Source organism: Sprattus sprattus (assembly GCF_963457725.1).
Source record: "Sprattus sprattus genome assembly, chromosome: 2".
Classification (NCBI taxonomy): Eukaryota; Metazoa; Chordata; class Actinopteri; order Clupeiformes; family Clupeidae; genus Sprattus; species Sprattus sprattus.
Genome location: NC_137921.1, coordinates 44430799 through 44449430, shown reverse-complemented (window position 1 = coordinate 44449430; position 18632 = coordinate 44430799). Strand labels below are relative to the sequence as shown.

Sequence of the window (18632 nt, the reverse complement as noted above, 5' to 3'; positions counted from 1 at the left end):
TTATGTGGGTCATTGGGTATTTCGTGCTTTCTTAAACATGACGTAATGCAAATAATGTTGACAATCATTCAATCAATCAGACAGTCATTTCGATCTGGCTCTTGTTAATATCAGATAATATTATCTGCATTGACATCATTAGGCTAGAAGTCTCATTTAAAAGCCAGTCATCAAGAAATCTAATCACTTTTGTTGAGCAAGGGTGTCACATCTTACCCTTATCAACTGAATTTGTCTTTAAAAAGGCGTAAGGTGAAGCACAACACAATGCTCTGTTATTCATATATATTCCCTGCTTTTCCTGTCATGCATTTCACTAAATCGTTTGGAACATTCCATTCACCTTGGGGTATTGGGATTCCGTTCTCTCACTTTCTTATATGCTCTTAAAGTAAAATTTTATTTCTCAGTTTTTGGCAGATAATGTGATACAGTGGGATTGAAGAACATTGACACTAGATTAAAAAACTTCACTGTAGCAAACCTCACTGATAACCTGTGGCCACTCTTCTACACAGCCATTGCTTTGCCTTAACTGGTTGTAACAATTGAAAGCTAATATGAGAGGGGCAATTCATGTCAGTACCTTATTTTCCATAGCAGACAGGCATCAGGAAGCTGTTCTGGGATGACCAAACAGGCTGTGGGACCTTAGAATATTTTCCTTTTTATTGACAGTTTCTATTAAACTCTCTGCCTCTTGATGGCGAGTGAGCCTGACCTCACCCTGCGGTGCCGTAGGCTGTTGCCCATGCCCAACTCTCCAGAGCAGGAGGGGATGATGGCAGATAGAGGCATAAGGGAGAGACATATCACAACCAACGGTAAGATTTAACTACAATGACATTGTAGTGACTGAAATGTGTAATAATGTATTGTGTCAACACTGTAGCTCATGATCTAATTCCAACATCCGGAGCATTTCTCACACCAGCTTTCTGGAGTCATTTCTCCTCCCTGTTTCAATGGGTGGGGAGACTTTATAAAGCCATAATGGATAAGGGTAGGTGTAAGAGTGTTTATTTAGACTGGCATCCTGGTGCCCATTGCCAACCTGGCAGGGAGGGTCTACCCAGATGAATAAAGTTAATCTCAATTAGTGCAACTGGCATCTTGTGTTACTACCCGACAGAGACTTTCATTATGGCCAACATACGAATTGTGTAGTATTAGTTGCTGTTGTGTCTTTGGTGTGGCGGATGAAGCATTTCTCAGTACTACATCTATCTGTATGTTTAACATTGTGTTATTTGCAAATGATTCATGTTAGTTTGACCTGCAGCCAGAGAGCTCCTGGACAGCTTTTACTAAGGAGAGAGTATTTTCCTATTTTCCTGTGTCAATTATGACTGCATAAACAGATGTTTTCTAGTAGCATGCCATCCATATAGATTACAGCTTTTGTATTGAACCTAAAATGCTGGTGAATATATAACTTTGCTTGTCTATTAATCTGAGTCAGACATCATACATAAGATACAGTCGTTGGCAGGAAATGAATCACCTGATTTATGTGTGGGTGGCAATTCTCTCCTCAGCAGCTGTGAAATCCCAGCCTTTGATCAATTTATATTCATGTACCAAAGAAACTGCTGAAACGCTCATTTGAATGCTTCATGTCTGGTTAGTATTTCATTTGGTCTTAGAGGCAATGGCACTTTTATAGTGCTGAAGGAAATGAATGAAAGAGCTGTTTGAAAGTGTTTTCACCTCCAGTGTTTTTTTGTTAGTAATTATTTCAAGGCTATTCTGAAATGAGGGTGAAGGAGAATGTGCTTCTGAAAATTCAACTCTGTAACAGTTTTGCATAGCTGAGTCTGATTGTGTGTGTGTGTGTGTGTGTGTGTGTGTGTGTGTGTGTGTGTGTGTGTGTGTGTGTGTGTGTGTGTGTGTGTCTGTCTGTCTGTCTGTCTGTCTGTCTGTCTGTCTGTCTGTCTGTCTGTCTCTGTCTGTCTGTCTGTCTGTCTGTCTGTCTGTCTGTCTGTCTGTCTGTCTGTCTGTCTGTCTGTCTGTCTGTCTGTCTGTCTGTCTGTGTGTCTGTGTGTGTGTGTGTGTGTGTGTGTGTGTGAGTGTGTGTGAGTAGTTCAGATGAGTAGTTGTAGCTGTCACAGACCTCCCACACTGTTGACTCTTCATGTCAAATCATCTTGCTCTCTGCCAGCACTGACAAAGTAGGAACAGTGTGGTGGTGAGATGTGTGAATTGTGCTGGTCATTGTGGAAAAGGCATTATGGATAGGGTGTTTGCTAGATTCCTTAAAAACAAAAGTAAACTGTTGTCGGAAAATAAACATGCACAGAAATCTTTTCAGAGATAAAAATTCACAACTGGCTGTATTGGATGATCTACTACACCGCATTTTATTAGGGGTGGGGGAAAAAATCGAATATTCGATTTTTCTCGATTCTCTCGATTCAGAAAAGTTCATAATCGATTTTGTAATAAAAAAAAAAAAGCTTTTTCTCTAATAAAAAATAGAGAAGGTAATTCATCTGTTGATTTTCTTTAATTATCAAACACAAAGGATGAAGTGTAGCAAAGACTCTGAGTAGCAAACTCGAATGTTTTAAAAGTCGAAATGGATTGATAATCGTTTTTTTACACATCCACTTTATGTTGAAATGCAATTATCGATTGATTATCGATTATCAATTTGAGACCAATAAAACGATTATCGATGCATTTCGACTATTGAATCATTTGAGTCTAAAATCACTTCCTACTTTGTGTTTGATAATTAAAGAAAATCAACAGATGAATAACCTTCTCTATTTGCTTTATGACAGAAAAAGCTTTTTCTTGTCACAATTTGACTTTCTATGAGCAATGCAATAATCGATGCAGCTTGCATTTCAACATAAAATGGATGTGTTAAAAAAATAAATAATAATAATAATAATTACAAAATCGATTTAAAATCGATAATCGATAATCGATTTTAAATTGAATCGTTGACCTCTGAATCGGAATCGAATCAAATCGTGAGGTGCCAAGAGATTCCCACCCCTACATTTTATCATGTTTGTTTGACACACTGTCCTTGGATGCCCTGAAAAAGTCATCATAACCTCTGATAGAATGCTACACTGATATAGGTGCAAATATTGACCTATGAAATGTTGACTCTGATTCAACAACACTTCCCAGGTTACTGGGCAACAGGCTTTATTGAGAAATAGTTTTAAGAGAAAGTGTTTACCCAGCTCCACAGTTGTGTGTTCATCTCTATGTAACTGTATCCCATCTTTGCTGATGACTTTTAGAGCAGATAAAATGGTGTCTTGTGAGCCAGCATTAAATGTGTGTGTGTGTGTGTGTGTGTGTGTGTGTGTGTGTGTGTGTGTGTGTGTGTGTGTGTGTGTGTGTGTGTTTCAGGTAAAATGGAGGTGGAGCAGATAATCAGTAGAAAGCTACATCTGAAGCGAGCAGCAGAGGTAAGAGTGAAAGCCACATATGAGTAGGGTTGGGTACCGAGAACCGGTACCAATACGGCACCGGTTCCATACAACCGATACCTACCCGGACCGAAATGCAACGCAGATTTCGGTGCTTCCTTTCGGTGCCTGAGCAGATAATTTTTTTTTTTTTTTTTTTTTTTTTAATTAAAATTTTTATAATTTAACAAAACTAGCGATAGCTAACGAGAATTAACGTTAGTGGCGTAGATCTTTCTGAGTACGATCTGTATACTTTTTTGTGTTGATAACAGATTTCGTGGGGCACATATAAAACTGCTCCATCTCCCAATATAGACTCTCGCCTGTGTCGCTCACGCTGCATTCCGTATGGGACTAGTGGAAACGGGATTTGTGTTGAGGAGTTGCCATGGTAATGGGTTGACTTGCGTGTGGTTTCGGTTTCAAGATAAGTGTGGTTGTTCTAAGCAGAAGTTGGATACGCTTTATTAAACGGAGAGCTACCGTCTCATCCAAAGATATTCCTTCTCAATGTGAGTTCTTAAGAGAGCACTAACTTGGACGCTACAATAACATTGCAACAGTCTGACAGCGAAGAGCAGGCAGCCTTGCACAAAGCAAGCACAAACAGAGCTAGCCATCAATATAACGGAGAAAATGTCGAAAGGTAAACGATCAAAAGTGTGGCTGTATTTCGCACAAAAAGATTCAAACAACGCGACGTGCAGCATATGCAACAACAAAATTGCGTGTTTTTGGTGGAGAGAACTCAAGAGGCCCTGAAGCTAAACTTTTAAAGGGGCAGTAGGCTACACATTCACGAAACCAGTGGGTTTAAATAAATGCAAACTAATTAATATTTGTTTTACTCTGAAGGCAAACATGCTCATATTTCTGCAAAAGTATTAATGAAGTGTGAAGTGTGTGTACAGAGTTTATGTATTTATTTATATTTATTTAAGTATACTGTAAACAGTTGTTATAAGTTAATATATTGTTCATAGTTTGAAGTTAAAAGGTTTGAAGCCAAGTGTTTTGTATTTATTTTTATTTATAGTATACCTCAAACAGTTAATATATTGTTACATTTAAAGAAAACTATTTGCCTTGGCAATAAATAAGCCTTATGTCTTTAATTAAAAAAAAAAAAAAAGTATCGGTTCTGGCACCGTTTAGGCACCGGTATCGTTTTAAAAGTATCGGTTATGTACCGGTATCGGAAAAAACCCAAACGATACCCATCCCTACATATGAGTCATAAAGGCCGAATTATGCTCTGTTTTAGACGTAACGCGTAAGCACGTAATTTACACAAGGAACTTGTTTTAGACAAGTTTTGATTTAAGGTTCGTTTTAGACGCAGAGCCGTGTTGCAAGGCTTGTGAGCCGTGTTGCGTGTTGCAAAGCAAATTGACGCCAGAACTGTAGATTTTTTTTTAGTTAAGTAAGCCTATTTATTGCAGCAGGACAAAGGAAAAAAAACTTACCGGAGCATGAAAGTGTAGTGGGCGAAAGGCTTCATGTTATGAATACATGTGTTAAGTGTTACACAAAATACAAATGTTGGCAATTCAGTAGGCTACCAGTGGCGAAAAAGACAGCACATGACGCAAAAGTTCGTTTATTGATATCTTTTAATGACTGCGACAGGCTTTAAAACGATGTGTTTATGAGTTACATTATTCAAAGATGAGGTGGTAAACGGCGAAAGAATCTCATCATGTTGTCAATGCTTGTAACTACAATGGTGCTGGCCACAAGGTAACGGCAGGTTACTGTTAACTTTTGTATGAGCAGACCGGGCTCATTCTATTAAACTCGCTGGTGCAATTGATGGATTCACGTCAATATAAACTCAATGAAAGATATCACCATGACTCACAAGTGGCGGAAAATGAATATGAAAGTACCTATTTGTTCGTGAATGACCACATTCTCTCCAAACAATCGCGGGTGAGAATGGGATATTCGCGGTAATTTGAGAGTCCTTATAAGTGTTTAAAGAGGATTTGTAAAGGAGTTCATGTCTTCGGACCTTTTCTGTTATGTTTGTAAACCTGTTTGTAAACCTTTCAAACCAATACAAAAATGTGTCTTTCTAGTCATGTGTCACAGCAGTATCTCTGTTGTCACTCGCTGTCACAAGAGATCCCAGCGCACCAGAAGGCAGCGCAACCTGGGTAACCTCCGCTCATTTCAACAAACCTCATCTGCTGTAACCTCCTTCTCTGTTGGCCTGTGGAACTGCCAGTCTGCAGGCAACAAAGCCAACTTCATTTCAGGTTATGACAATCACCTCTCACTAGGGCTCTTAGCTCTCACTGAGACTTGGATCAAACCTGAAGACACTGCTGTCCCGGCAGCACTCTACACTAACTACGCCTTCTCCCATACATCTTGGCCATCTGGTCGTGGAGGTGGGACGGGGCTGTTGATCTCGGAAAACTGGAAATTTACTCCACTGCTGTCTTCAAACAGGTATGCCTCGTTTGAATATCATGCAATTATGGTAACTGCTCCTGTTAAAACATATGTGATTGTTATCTACCGGCCACCAGGACAACTGGGCGATTTCGTCCATGAGCTGGACACCCTGCTGTCAGCCATCCCTGACCATGAGTGTCCAATACTCATCCTTGGCGACATGAAAATCCACCTAGACAACCCCAACTCGGCTGACTTCCGGACCCTGGTCCACTCGTTCGACCTACAACAGGTACCCACTCGCCCAACTCACAAAGCAGGGAAAGAGCTCGACCTCATCCTTGCTCGGAACTGCACCACGGAAAACCTAACCGTAACCCCTCTCCATCTCTCAGACCACTTCTTCATTCGCTATGATGTTCGACTCATTGAGCAACCCTCTGTCCCTCCTCCTATGGTCTCGTTCCGGCGCAACCTCCGCAACCTCTCCCCCACTCACTTTTCCTCCCTGGTTTCCTCTACTCTTCCACCTTTATCCACCTTCTCCTCACTAGGTGTCAATGACGCCACAGAATCTCTCTGCTCCACTCTAAGCTCATGCTTGGACAGTTTGTGTCCACTTTCTACCAGACCTGCGCGAGCTACCCAGTCTCATTCATGGCTGAGTGATACCCTCCGAACGCAGCGCTCCAATCTCAGAGCGGCTGAGAGAAAGTGGCACAAATCTGCAGCACAGGACGATCTTGCAAGCTACCAGACACTGCTGGCCACCTTCTCAACCAGCATCACTGCTGCTAAGAAAACTTTTTTCAATGACAAAATCAACAGTGCAACTGATGCTCGGAAACTATTTTCCACCTTCAAAACTCTGCTCTACCCTCCTCCTCCTCCCCCAGCTACTAACCTCACAGCCGATAACTTTGCTTCCTTCTTCACAGAGAAAGTGGCAGCCATTGGGAAACAATTCGACCAACTGTCTTCCCCCCCTAAGGGCGCTACCATCAATAACTCATCTTTTCCCTCCTTCACCCCCCTCACTGAGAGTGAGGTCTCCAAAATCCTAGCAGGTAGCCGTCCAACTACATGCCCGCTGGACCCTATCCCATCCAACATCCTTCAAGCCATTTCCCCTGCCGTCCTACCGGCAATAACACAGGTGATTAATGCCTCTTTTAATTCTGCAACATTTCCTTCTTCATTCAAGGTGGCTCGGGTGACGCCGCTGCTCAAAAAGCCGTCTCTCGATCCCACTCAGGTGGAAAACTACCGACCGGTCTCACTTCTCACTCTCCTATCTAAAACACTTGAGAGGGCAGCCTCCAAACAGGTCACAGAGTTCCTGTCAACAAACAATCTCCTCGATCCAAACCAGTCTGGATTCAAAAGCGGTCACTCCACCGAAACAGCCCTGCTATCTGTGACAGAGGCTTTAAAAACAGCTAGAGCAGCAGCTCAATCCTCAGTTCTTGTCCTGCTTGACCTATCAGCTGCGTTTGATACAGTCAACCACCGCATTCTTCTGTCCATACTATCAAGTATGGGCATCTCAGGCAAGGCGCACTCCTGGTTTGAATCGTACCTCTCTGGGCGCTCATTCAAGGTGTCATGGCAAGGTCGTCTATCTGTACCCCACCACCTCACCACCGGGGTGCCCCAGGGGTCTGTAATGGGACCACTTCTCTTTGCCATCTACACCACCTCGCTGGGCCCCATCATCCGCTCGCATGGTTTTTCCTACCACTGTTATGCCGATGATACTCAACTGGTTCTGTCCTTCCCTCCTGAGGACAACACTGTTTCGGCACGGATCTCAGACTGTCTTGCTGATATATCCACATGGATGAAAAACCACCACCTTCAGCTGAACCTGGCCAAAACAGAACTGATGGTCTTCCCAGCCAAACAGTTCATCCACCACAACATCAACATCAAGACTGACTCTTTATCTCTGGCTCCATCCAAAACAGCAAGAAACCTCGGGGTCATTATTGACGACCAACTAACCTTCACAGCCCACATTGCCTCTGTCGCGAGGTCATGCCGCTTTGCGCTTTACAACATCCGCAAAATCAGGCCGTACCTAACCCAGTATGCCACCCAGCTCCTGGTGCAAACCTTGGTGGGTTCCTGCCTCGACTACTGCAACGCCCTCCTAACGGGCCTGCCGGCATGCGTGGTAAAACCACTACAGATGATCCAGAACGCAGCGGCGCGCCTGGTGTTCAACCAACCAAAGAGGGCACATGTCACCCCGCTACTCACTGAGCTCCACTGGCTACCAGTAGCTGCTTGCATCAAATTCAAGTCACTTATGCTTGCCTACAAAGTGCTTACTGGGTCTGCTCCCACCTACCTAAATGCTCTTGTAAGGGCAAATGTCACACCCAGGACGCTGCGCTCATCCAGTGAGCGTCGTCTGGCACTGCCCCCAGTGCAAGCAAGGCAATCCAGACTATTCTCAGTTGTAGTTCCACGTTGGTGGAACGACCTGCCTAGCACTACCAGAGCAGGAGCGTCCCTCCCTACCTTTAAGAAACTCTTGAAGACCCAACTCTTCAAAGAGCACCTCTCTTCCTAAACTGGCACCTTGGCTCAACCTGCACTTAAGCAGCAACAGGCCCGCACTTCTTTTTTTATTCTTTCTATGTCGTTTTATAAGCAATATTTATTGTTACACCAGGTTTTTTTAATGCTCTTAGCTTGATTGTTCTCCCTTGTACGTCGCTTTGGACAAAAGCGTCTGCTAAATGACTAAATGTAAAATGATAAATGTAAATGTTTGTTCCTAATCCATAAGAAAAGGCTTGTGAGACGGTCTGCAGGGTATTCATGATTTAAAAAAATGTCTGGGTCTAAAAAAGACTGTATGCTACTAACCCGGAAACGTGAGACTCTGTGTGAAAGGCTGTGGTAGCCGGCCAATCACAGCCTTTGCGAGCTGTGTAGGGCCGTAGTGTTTTAGTCGCATAGTCAGGAATTTTGGGCGACGCACTTAAGCACGTAAGGGGGGGTATTTTACCGCGCAAGGGGGGGTTGTGTATCTTACGTGCTTACGCGTTACGTCTAAAACAGAGCATAATTCGGCCTTAACTGAAACGTCATCCTGCATAATGTAAGAAGATTGCTTCATCAATACAAAGACAATCGCCGCATCTACTGGATAACCAGAATAACCTGCATAGTAGGCTGCAATGACCCGACTGCCCTGTAAGTTCCTGCAAGCCAACTCTACTTTTTTGTAAAGCTCCTGGTGCCACTGCCTTTTGCACCCCAGAGAGATTCTTGCAAACATGAAAATGTCTAGCCGTGGAGAAAACCCCTCTGTGGTGCCTAGTTGGAGTTAATCACTTCGGACTCCCCATGGAACAATCAATTAAGATGCTCGGTTTTGATAGAAATCACATCACTGAAGACACACATTTTAAACTTGATAGAGTATTCACCCAGTCCTGCGTGGTGTGCAGCCAAGTTGTAAATAGATTAGTGGTAGTCTGTGTATTTTTGGTTTCTTATCTTTGTCTCCTGTTTGGGGCATTCATTGATGCCAACCTGTTCACTCGTGCCTTATGTAGCCAATTATACTTATCTGATCTCCCTACACTCTGTTACTCGTAATAATCCACTTTAGATAGATAGAAAATAGAATCACTTTAGGTGTTTAGACAGATGGCACTATATTTATAAACCTGTTTTAGCTTATGACACAATATAGGCATTTGAAGACAGAAGAGTGAATTCACTGTTTAATTTGACTGTGTTCCCTTTCAATTCCATCCCAGATTTGAGTCGGTGTGATGCGTAGGAGCACGTTATTAAAGATTAGAGTCAGTGTGATGCGTAAGAAGCACATTATTAAAGATTAGAGTCAGTGTGATGCGTAAGAAGCACGTTATTAAAGATTAGAGTCAGTGTGATGCGTAAGAAGCACATTATTAAAGATTAGAGTCAGTCTGATGCGTAAGAAGCACGTTATTACAGATTAGAGTCAGTGTGATGCGTAGAAGCGAGTTATTAAAGGTTAAAGTCCGTGTGATGCGTAAGAAGCACGTTATTAAAGGTTAAAGTCAGTGTGATGCGTAAGAAGCACGTAATTAAAGATTAGAGTCAGTGGGATGTGTAGAAGCGAGTTATTAAAGGTTAAAGTCAGTGTGATGATAAGAAGCACGTTATTAAAGGTTAAAGTCAGTGTGATGCGTAAGAAGCACGTTATTAAAGGTGTATGTCAGTGTGATGCGTATAAGCTTGTTACTCACTCACTTTGAGTGGGGTGCCGTCATCCTTTGCCGAACTGAATTGTGGCTCCGTTCAGTTCGGCAAAGGATGACGTCACCCCATTCAAAGTGAATGGGGATCCGTCGCCCTAAACGGATCAACGCATTCAGACGGAACCGTGTGAGCGCTCTGTAACACACCGGTCATATCTATGCGTTGGAATGCATTGATTCGTCAGGGTTAACAGATCCCCATTCACTTTGAATGGGGTGTCGTCATCCTTTGCCAAACTGAATTGTGGCTCCGTTCAGTACGGCAAAAGGATGACGTCACCCCATTCAAAGTGAATGGGGATCTGTTAACCCTGACGCATCAACGCATTCCAACGCATAGGTGTGACCGGTGTGTAAGGCTTACATAGGAACTCAATTACTACATTGGCTACGGGTAAGAACTAAACTTAATCAACACAATGGCTACAGGTGAGAACTAAACTCATTTAACACATTGGCTACAGGTGAACCAAACATCGGTGAACCAAACATCGAGGAAACCAAACATCGAGGAAAAACTAAGGTGTGAGGGACTAAACACAGGAGAGGATGAACGGACTGGAGTAGCATATGGAGCAAGAGCAGGAACAGGAACAGAGGAGCGTGCAGCTGAGGTTGTGACAGTTATTGTGTTAGGTGTGAGAGCAGAGTTTAGCAGAGGTGAAGCATCTGCTGAAAGTCACAGTCAGAGGAGGAGCCTAGCTGACACAGTATTGTGTGCAGGGTCATATGAGATCAGTAAAGTTTACATGCGCAGATTCACAAAGTATTACCTTTGGAAGGAGGTCTACAGAAAAAAAAAACAGGCCTATTCTCAGGAGTTGCATCTTATAGTCCTGTAATATCAGTTATTACAGAAGCCATCAGATTTGAAAAGTTAAAGGCCAGACTTAGATGCATTGCCTTATCAGCATTACGTAGATTTTTTTTAATAGCAATCCACTCCTCTCTATATTCCTCAATGATATAAATGTATTGTATATATAAACACAATTCAAACCTCAACAAAACTAAAGCTATAAAAACTGTCCTCCTCCCAAACTTTTTTTTGTTTGTTTGTTTGTTTTCCTTGTTATTAGTTTGAATATCAGGTATGTACTGTATCAATGTCTTGTTATATGTTAACATTCCTGGCATCTTTATAATAGGATTCATGTCCACGTATTCTGGCTGTGTGTGTGCTGGTTATCAGATAAAATGTGGTCTTGTGGTGAGTGGTTGTGGTCCCCCCCCCCTCCCTTCTCTGTACAGCACCTGAAGTCCGACTTGATGAAGCAGTTGGACTCCCATGTGAAGGACTTCATGGACTGTCTGATTGAGGAGTCTGGCTGTCTTGAACCTGTTCCAGTGCTGCTCTCTGACAAAGAGAGCAGAAAACTCAGGTGCCGTGCCCACCCTCTCTCACGCATGAGAGCATTTATTAAAACAAACCCACTGCCCAGTGATAGCGTTCCTGTTTATCATGCTTATTTCTTCAGAGCTTGAACTCATCAAATGACTATATTTTGGATTTCAAATGTTTTACATAACTGCTTCTGTCACCCCCTTCCTTTCTTCAGCAAACAGTCACGAACCCAAGCAAGCCAGGGAAAAGTGTTTGTGACCCGCCGCTCATTGCTTGAGTAAGTTTGTCTCAAGGCAAAAAGAGAATTTATGACTGAAATGACAAAATCAGTATAAAATAATATGATTGTTTTTACGCAAACAGCTAGCTCAAAACAGTAATGCCAAGATTCACAGTCATAGTTTTGCTTTCCTTTGAATATTTCTATAATATCTAGGTGAGTTCTGACTGACAAGCCATCGCCACAACCCTCTCTTGCCACAGCCCTGACCTTAAACTGATCTTTATGTTAACCATAGGAAGACATTTTAAACGTCCCATTGTTACTTCAACACAGGGTTACTCCTGGAGTCAATCTTAGGCCAGCGAGTGTCTGATTTAAAACAGAGATCCTTCTCAGAGCAGTGAATCATAGCGAACCATAACCACAGTAGCAATGTCTCAATTCCTCCAGTGCTTGTGAAACAGGAAGCCCATTGTTGTGATAACTAAGCAAGGCTGACTGTGTTGTTGGGAGTGTGTGTGTGTGTGTGTGTGTGAATGTGTTTGTGTTTGAGTGAGAGAGAGGGATTAACTGACTGGCTGACAGACTGAGAGAGAAAGAAAGAGAGAAATAGAGAGTGTGTGCGAGAAATCAATATATCCTTGGTCTCTGGTCCTCTAGCGAGCTGTTTGAAGTTAACCACATCCGGACGATCTACCACATGTTCATCGCCCTCCTCATTCTTTTCATCTTCAGCACACTGGCGGTGGACTTCATTGATGAGGGCCGGTGAGAAAGACATAAACCCTATGTTGTGAGCTGATAATTGATTTCCCTTTACCTCTGTCTAACATTTTCATTGTCCACACCCTGTCACTGTTCTTCTCCAGGTTAGTGTTGGACTTCGACCTGTTGGTATTTGCCTTCGGGCAGCTCCCCCTGGTGGTGTGCACGTGGTTGTGCATGTTCGTGTCAGTGCTGCTGGTGCCATACAGCCTGTTCCACCTGTGGGCCAGCCGGTACCAAACCTGCAGCCACCCAGCCCTTTGGTCTGGCCTGCTGGGCTTTGGCTTCATGCTCTACCAGGGGCTGGGGCTGGGCTTTCTACCCACGTCTGTGGTGCTCAGGAACGGCCTTCCCCCGGCCTCCCGCTTCATCATCATTATGGAGCAGGTAATTATTATTATTATATATTAGAGAGAGTGAGAGAGAGAGAGAAAGAGAGAGAGAGAGAGAGAGAGAGAGAGAAAGAAAGAGAGAAAGAGAGAGAGAGAGAGAAAGAGAGAGACAGAGACAGAGACAGAGACAGAGACAGAGACAGAGAGAGAGAGAGAGAGAGAGAGAGAGAGAGAGAGAGAGAGAGAGAAACAGTAGCAGAATTCACAACTAGACAGGTGCTCACCTTGCAGTGATGCTAATGCTGGTTGGTATCGTCAAAACATGGTATCTCCAAGTGGTTTTAATGTTGTATGGTGTGCCTCTGTAGGTGCGCCTGATGATGAAGGTTCACTCCTTCATCAGGGAAAATGTCCCCAGAGTCTTGTCTGCACCGAAAGACAAAACCAGTAAGGAATCAGGATGGTCCCTCCTGCTTTAAAAAAAATATTTAATAATTTTTTACAACAGCTACTTGAACTGTAAACATGAGATCACAACTTAATCTCTTTTTGTGTATGTTTCAGATTATCTGGTCATACCTCAGCTCACTCAGTATCTGTACTTTCTCTTTGCTCCCACACTTATTTATAGAGATCACTATCCCAGGTGAGTAGAGCATACGTTGTGCATGATATCTATGCATGACTGCCTTGTTTTCTGCCAGAGTTACTTGGGTATGTGCATATTTCATCATATCAGATGGATTAGGAGTTAAACCACCTTCGCATTGTTAATAGCTGTAGCCTACCTCAAGCCATTATACTGTATCTCATTACTGGGAAGCATTTAAAAAACTTTTTTTTCAACCTCACAGAAATCCATTCATAAGATGGAGTTATGTTGCCACAAAGTTTTCTCAGGTATGTTTGTATTTTCTGGTTTAATTGAGTCTCTCCTGCAGAAATGGATTAAACATAAGTACTGAATGTGTGTACTTTCCTTATAGGTGCTAGGATGTCTGTTCTATGCGTACTATGTGTTTGTGCGGCTCTGCATCCCGCAGTTTCGCAGCATCAGCATGCAGCTCTTCGACCTAAGGGCCATGGTGCTCTGCGTCTTCAACTCCATCCTTCCAGGTGAGGCACTGCACAATATAAATGGTAACACTATAGAAATTGTAAGTGTGTGTGTGTTGTCTTTGTAGTTGTCTAACACTTTTGCAGAAATTACAGTAGCTGCAACTGAGTAAAATATATTGTTCTTCTGCTGAATATAGCTGTTGGGTGATTGTTTAACCACTATTGGCTTAAACTGTCACAGTGATGCTTTGAAAAGCACTGTGTATATCATGTCTGTGTGTGTGTTTGTGTGTATGTGTGTCTGTCTGGCTGTCTGTCTACAGGTGTGCTTGTTCTCTTCCTGGCTTTCTTTGCTTTCCTGCACTGCTGGCTCAATGCTTTTGCAGAGATGCTACGTTTTGGTGACAGAAAGTTCTACAAGGTAAACAAGGAGTGGAGTGGTTATCAACTTGTATAAGTCATCTCCTATGCATTACCCTCTGTCCATAGCAGAGTGTAATAAGTTGTAATAAGCTGATGATGATAAAGGAAAATATCAATCCCCTTATGTTTTTGTTATGTGTCCTTAATGACAACTATGTCATCTTAGGACTGGTGGAACTCAACATCGTTTTCTAATTACTATCGTACATGGAATGTGGTGGTGCATGATTGGCTGTACTATTACGCATACAGGGACTTTCTCTGGGTGAGTTGCGCATAATTTTTCACACTGCAAATCTCCAGTGTTGTTCCGGTGTTGAATGTAGGAATGTGTTTGGTAGGGAAAGCTCATAGAAGCTTGGAATTGGGGATTCATTTGGTTATCAATGATGTTAAGCACCAGTTATTTGAAAGTTAAATTTGATTTTCATCTAATTGTGTGACAAATAGAATTGTGGTCAGAAATTAATTGTGCTCATTTCTTCCTTCTGCAGTTGACGGAGAAGCGTTTCAGGACAGGAGCCATGCTGTTTGTATTTACTGTGTCTGCAGTTGTGCACGAGTACATCCTGGCTATCTGCTTCGGGTTCTTCTACCCAGTCCTCTTCTGCCTCTTCATGTGCTTCGGAAGTAAGTACTCAAGACCACGGACATTAATCCTAGTGTAGAAATGTCATGTCAGTTTTGCCGCGAGAGGGCAGGACTCAGTGTTAAGTCTTAATGGATGCTTTCCTCTAGGGTACTTTTGAAGCAACATCTCCTTATGGTTGAAAAACAGCAACAGATTGAGAAATTGAGTATCTTAGGGGGTCTTTCATTCTATATATAGCTCATAGGACATTATAAACATTTCTGAGAAGAAGCCTGCAGTGTACATAATTATAGTGATTGATGCAATAGTCAAAGTGCTCTAATGCATAAACGCTATTTGGCAAATCAAGGCGTTTTATTTGTTCAGCATTTTACATAGCCAGAGGCAATTCAAACAGATTTACAAAAGGACTATTAAACGCAAATGTTGTAGAGAAGTGATTTGACCGAATAAGAATGTATACAGAAAAATAAATCCAGGAATGAGTAGAATGAGTAGCACATGTCTGTCACTGTTTGAGAAGTGACTGCTAAAGGAGCCACATGTCTCTGAAGCATTATTTCTACAAAATACTCATCCTGCCCATGTCTCTTGCCAGTGATGTTCAACTTCATCCTGCACGACCGGAGAAAGGGCCCCATCTGGAACATCATCATGTGGACGTCCCTCTTCCTAGGGCAGGGGGTCATAATCTGCCTGTACTCTCAAGAGTGGTATGCCCAGCGCTACTGCCCCATCCAAGAGGTAAACACCACTGCATATGTGCGATGTGCATGCTCTCATAATTTTTTCAGGCTAAATTATGTATTCCATGTTTTTTAACAAAGTGAGTCATTCTGTGGTGAGTAGAATCCTTCCTGATAGTTAGACTGAACACTAAATAAACTACTACAGAGATAAATTCAGTTCAGGTTTCTAGGATTATTTTTACCACAGAGCAAGTGAAATCTTAAAACATTTACTTTTTCCAGTAAACCGTTACTAAAGGTAGGAGGGATGAAGGGTTGCATTTAAAGATGGTGTAATGCTGTTTCCTGTTATAGTCTGTCCACATATCTGTGTGATGTGTGATGTGTGATGTGTGATATATTTTAGCCCTCTTTCCTGGATCTGCTGACGCCACGATCCTGGACCTGTCACCTGACAAAGCCACATGCAGAGCACTCAGGGAGATCCTGAACCATGCTGGCCAGAACCATCACCAGCAAGTCAAATATCATGACAAAAAAAGTATGAAAGCACAAGCTGGCGGTTTTCTTTGACATTCTCCATGCTAAATAGTTTCGTGCTCTGACTGGCTTCACATGGCTCCTCTCTGTCAGAACTCACACACCAGAATGTACTTCTGAAGTGTTTTCATCTCAGTCAAGCCCAATCTTAAAGGAGCTGCTATTCAATTTTTTGTATGCCTTCTCAGTAATTTTCAAAAACCATTTTAAACATTTGTAACAAGTTTGCACACACAACTCCTTCCTTGACGTTGGGTATAGCTGTAAAATTATAGGGAGTTTTTGTGGAGGTCCTAGTATGTTTTTCACATGTAGTGGATCAGGGTTAATTTTGTATAGCATTGCGAGAAACAATCACCATTGATAATGGTTTTGGACCTGATTTTCTCATGGTCTTTTTTTCAGAGCAATAATGAAAAATTGCAATGATTTCCGCATTCCACCTTTTAATGCAAGAGTGGAATGTGTTGCAACCAGCAACTGCTGCCCAATGTGCCACTGTCAATATGACTGCTGAATGTGACATAGACTACTGCTTCTGTGATTTTACAAGATAGTTATTTTGGAATCCTAGGTGTGCTCTTCATAAAATAAACAGAATCCACAGGCAGGTTTTGTACAGGGGGAAATGTGAAGTGTGATTCTGTGTCATTGCTATAGCTTTGTTCCGCTTTCATTCAGTGATTATTTGCGCTGTTTTGTGCTTTATGTGTTTGGGCTCATATTCATAAGACTAAGTTTAACTTGACTGCTGATTGTCATGCCTTTGTTTCTCATTGAGCCCTCAAAGTTAAAATGTATTTGTAGTAACCGCTACCACCACAAGATGGCGATATGAGAGTTTTTCATGGAAAATAGATACAATTGTGCATTCCATAGCCTTGCACTGTAGTTAAGCTACAGTGTCGACCCTTAGTATTTAAACAAATGTTGTTCTTTCTTGGGACCACATTTTTACTATGGCATCCCACCTTTTTCTCTATGAGATAGGTAAATCTGTTCAACTCCCATACTTACAAAGAGTTGTAGCCTACCTCAAAATACGGTCCCTGTATCATTTTAAGTAACGTACTGTAAACAAAAAACTGTGATGAATTCATTTTCTAAAAGATTGTTTTATGTTAATTATATTTTTAAAACAGGTAAATGTCTTTTTACTTGACTCTATGACCTAGATATAGGCAACCTGCTTAAATGAAACTGCTGTTTGATACTATTAATATTTATCTGAAATGGATGTAGCCTATTTATGAGTGTCATGCACAAGGAGTGATTTTTTTTCTTCTTTTAATTTGCCCAGGTGAATTCGCTCAACAAATGTTACAATAAGCATCTAATGCTCTGTATATATCTGACATGCAGGGTTAATTTTAAAATATTAACAACTATTATTGTGTTCTGAGATGCCTGTCTATTACTTTGTCGATTACTGTAAATTGACCCTTAATTTGTTTGTGCTGTGCAGATGATTGACATGGCAAAATATGATTGGTTTGTTCTGTATGATGTATTCAGGCTGAACAATCTGGCTTCTTCTTACTTTGTCACTTTGGTGGACCTAGCCTTTTATGATCTGCCAATTTATGTTCAAAGAAAGCAGATGGTCAGTAACTGCAGAATACCACAATAAATACATTACTTTTTGGCAATCCATTGTAACTCTCGTGAGGGATCCATCGTTCTGTTTTTTTTCCACTTCTGTGTATTTCAGGGCTGTTCCTAAAAAGTAAAGAATTTAAATCTAAATAGACTACTACGTGAAAACACCAGCACGTATTATATTGTGTCTTGAATAAGGCTACCTTTCTCTAAGCAAAAATCCATAAGGACTCAAAATTCGACCTACTTACATTAGGCTTCCATGGGGTCTTTAGCCTCTTGTGGCTATGAACTTATATAGGCCTATTTTTTGTACCATGTATCAATTACCTGTGAGGAATCTTCGTGTAGGCTGCAAGATGTACAATCAGCATAAAATAGCATAATTGTATCAGGTTTCATGCATGTCAGTTCTGATTGTCCATATCACTCCGACTACTCTCAGCATCCCTATGTTAGCGATTCAAATGAATCAGACGACAGTGACTCGGTGCACGCCACCCATTGTGGGATTCATTCAGAAAGATTCACTGGTAGGACTGCACACTGATTCTGCGGTAAAGATGGCGGCGTCAGAGGGGGCGCGTAGTGGCTGGAGCGAATCTAGACGACCCTAAAAGGGTTTATTTTCACACCGACTCTGGGCTACAGCAGAAAACAGTTCTCACTGGTGATTCCGTTTATAGATGCCGTTAAGCTGTCGCCTGCAAATTTGACACTTTGTCTAAAATTGCTAATACAAGTGAGGTGGGTGGGCACATACTGATAGCTATCACGCTAGCAAGCTTGCTAGGACAGCGAGTAGCTTGCTAGCTAGCAAGGATAGCTGTCTAGCCCGGACAGAGGGGTCGAAGAATACTCCTGAATAGGCCCCCTTCGCTCTGTTGGGGGATGTGATCCAAGAGGGCGGTGGGTTGGCTTGCGACGTCCCAGGGATTGTAACATATAACTCATAGAGAA

At 42.1% G+C, this 18632-nt stretch overlaps 1 protein-coding gene across 1 annotated transcript; it reads left to right on the top strand.

Annotated features, from left to right (window-relative positions):
* Positions 1-703: 703 nt before the first annotated feature.
* On the top strand, positions 704-16023 carry soat1 (sterol O-acyltransferase 1; the record flags this gene model as incomplete). The annotated part of the gene is made up of 15 exons (XM_080831819.1): positions 704-824; positions 3376-3434; positions 11357-11487; positions 11665-11727; positions 12334-12441; positions 12543-12825; positions 13139-13217; positions 13335-13416; positions 13625-13670; positions 13757-13886; positions 14153-14250; positions 14419-14517; positions 14747-14882; positions 15443-15588; positions 15940-16023. The coding sequence occupies 15 exons, from the start codon at positions 704-706 to the stop codon at positions 16021-16023; spliced, it is 1665 nt and encodes a 554-aa protein (XP_080687945.1).
* Between the last annotated feature and the right edge of the window lie 2609 nt (positions 16024-18632).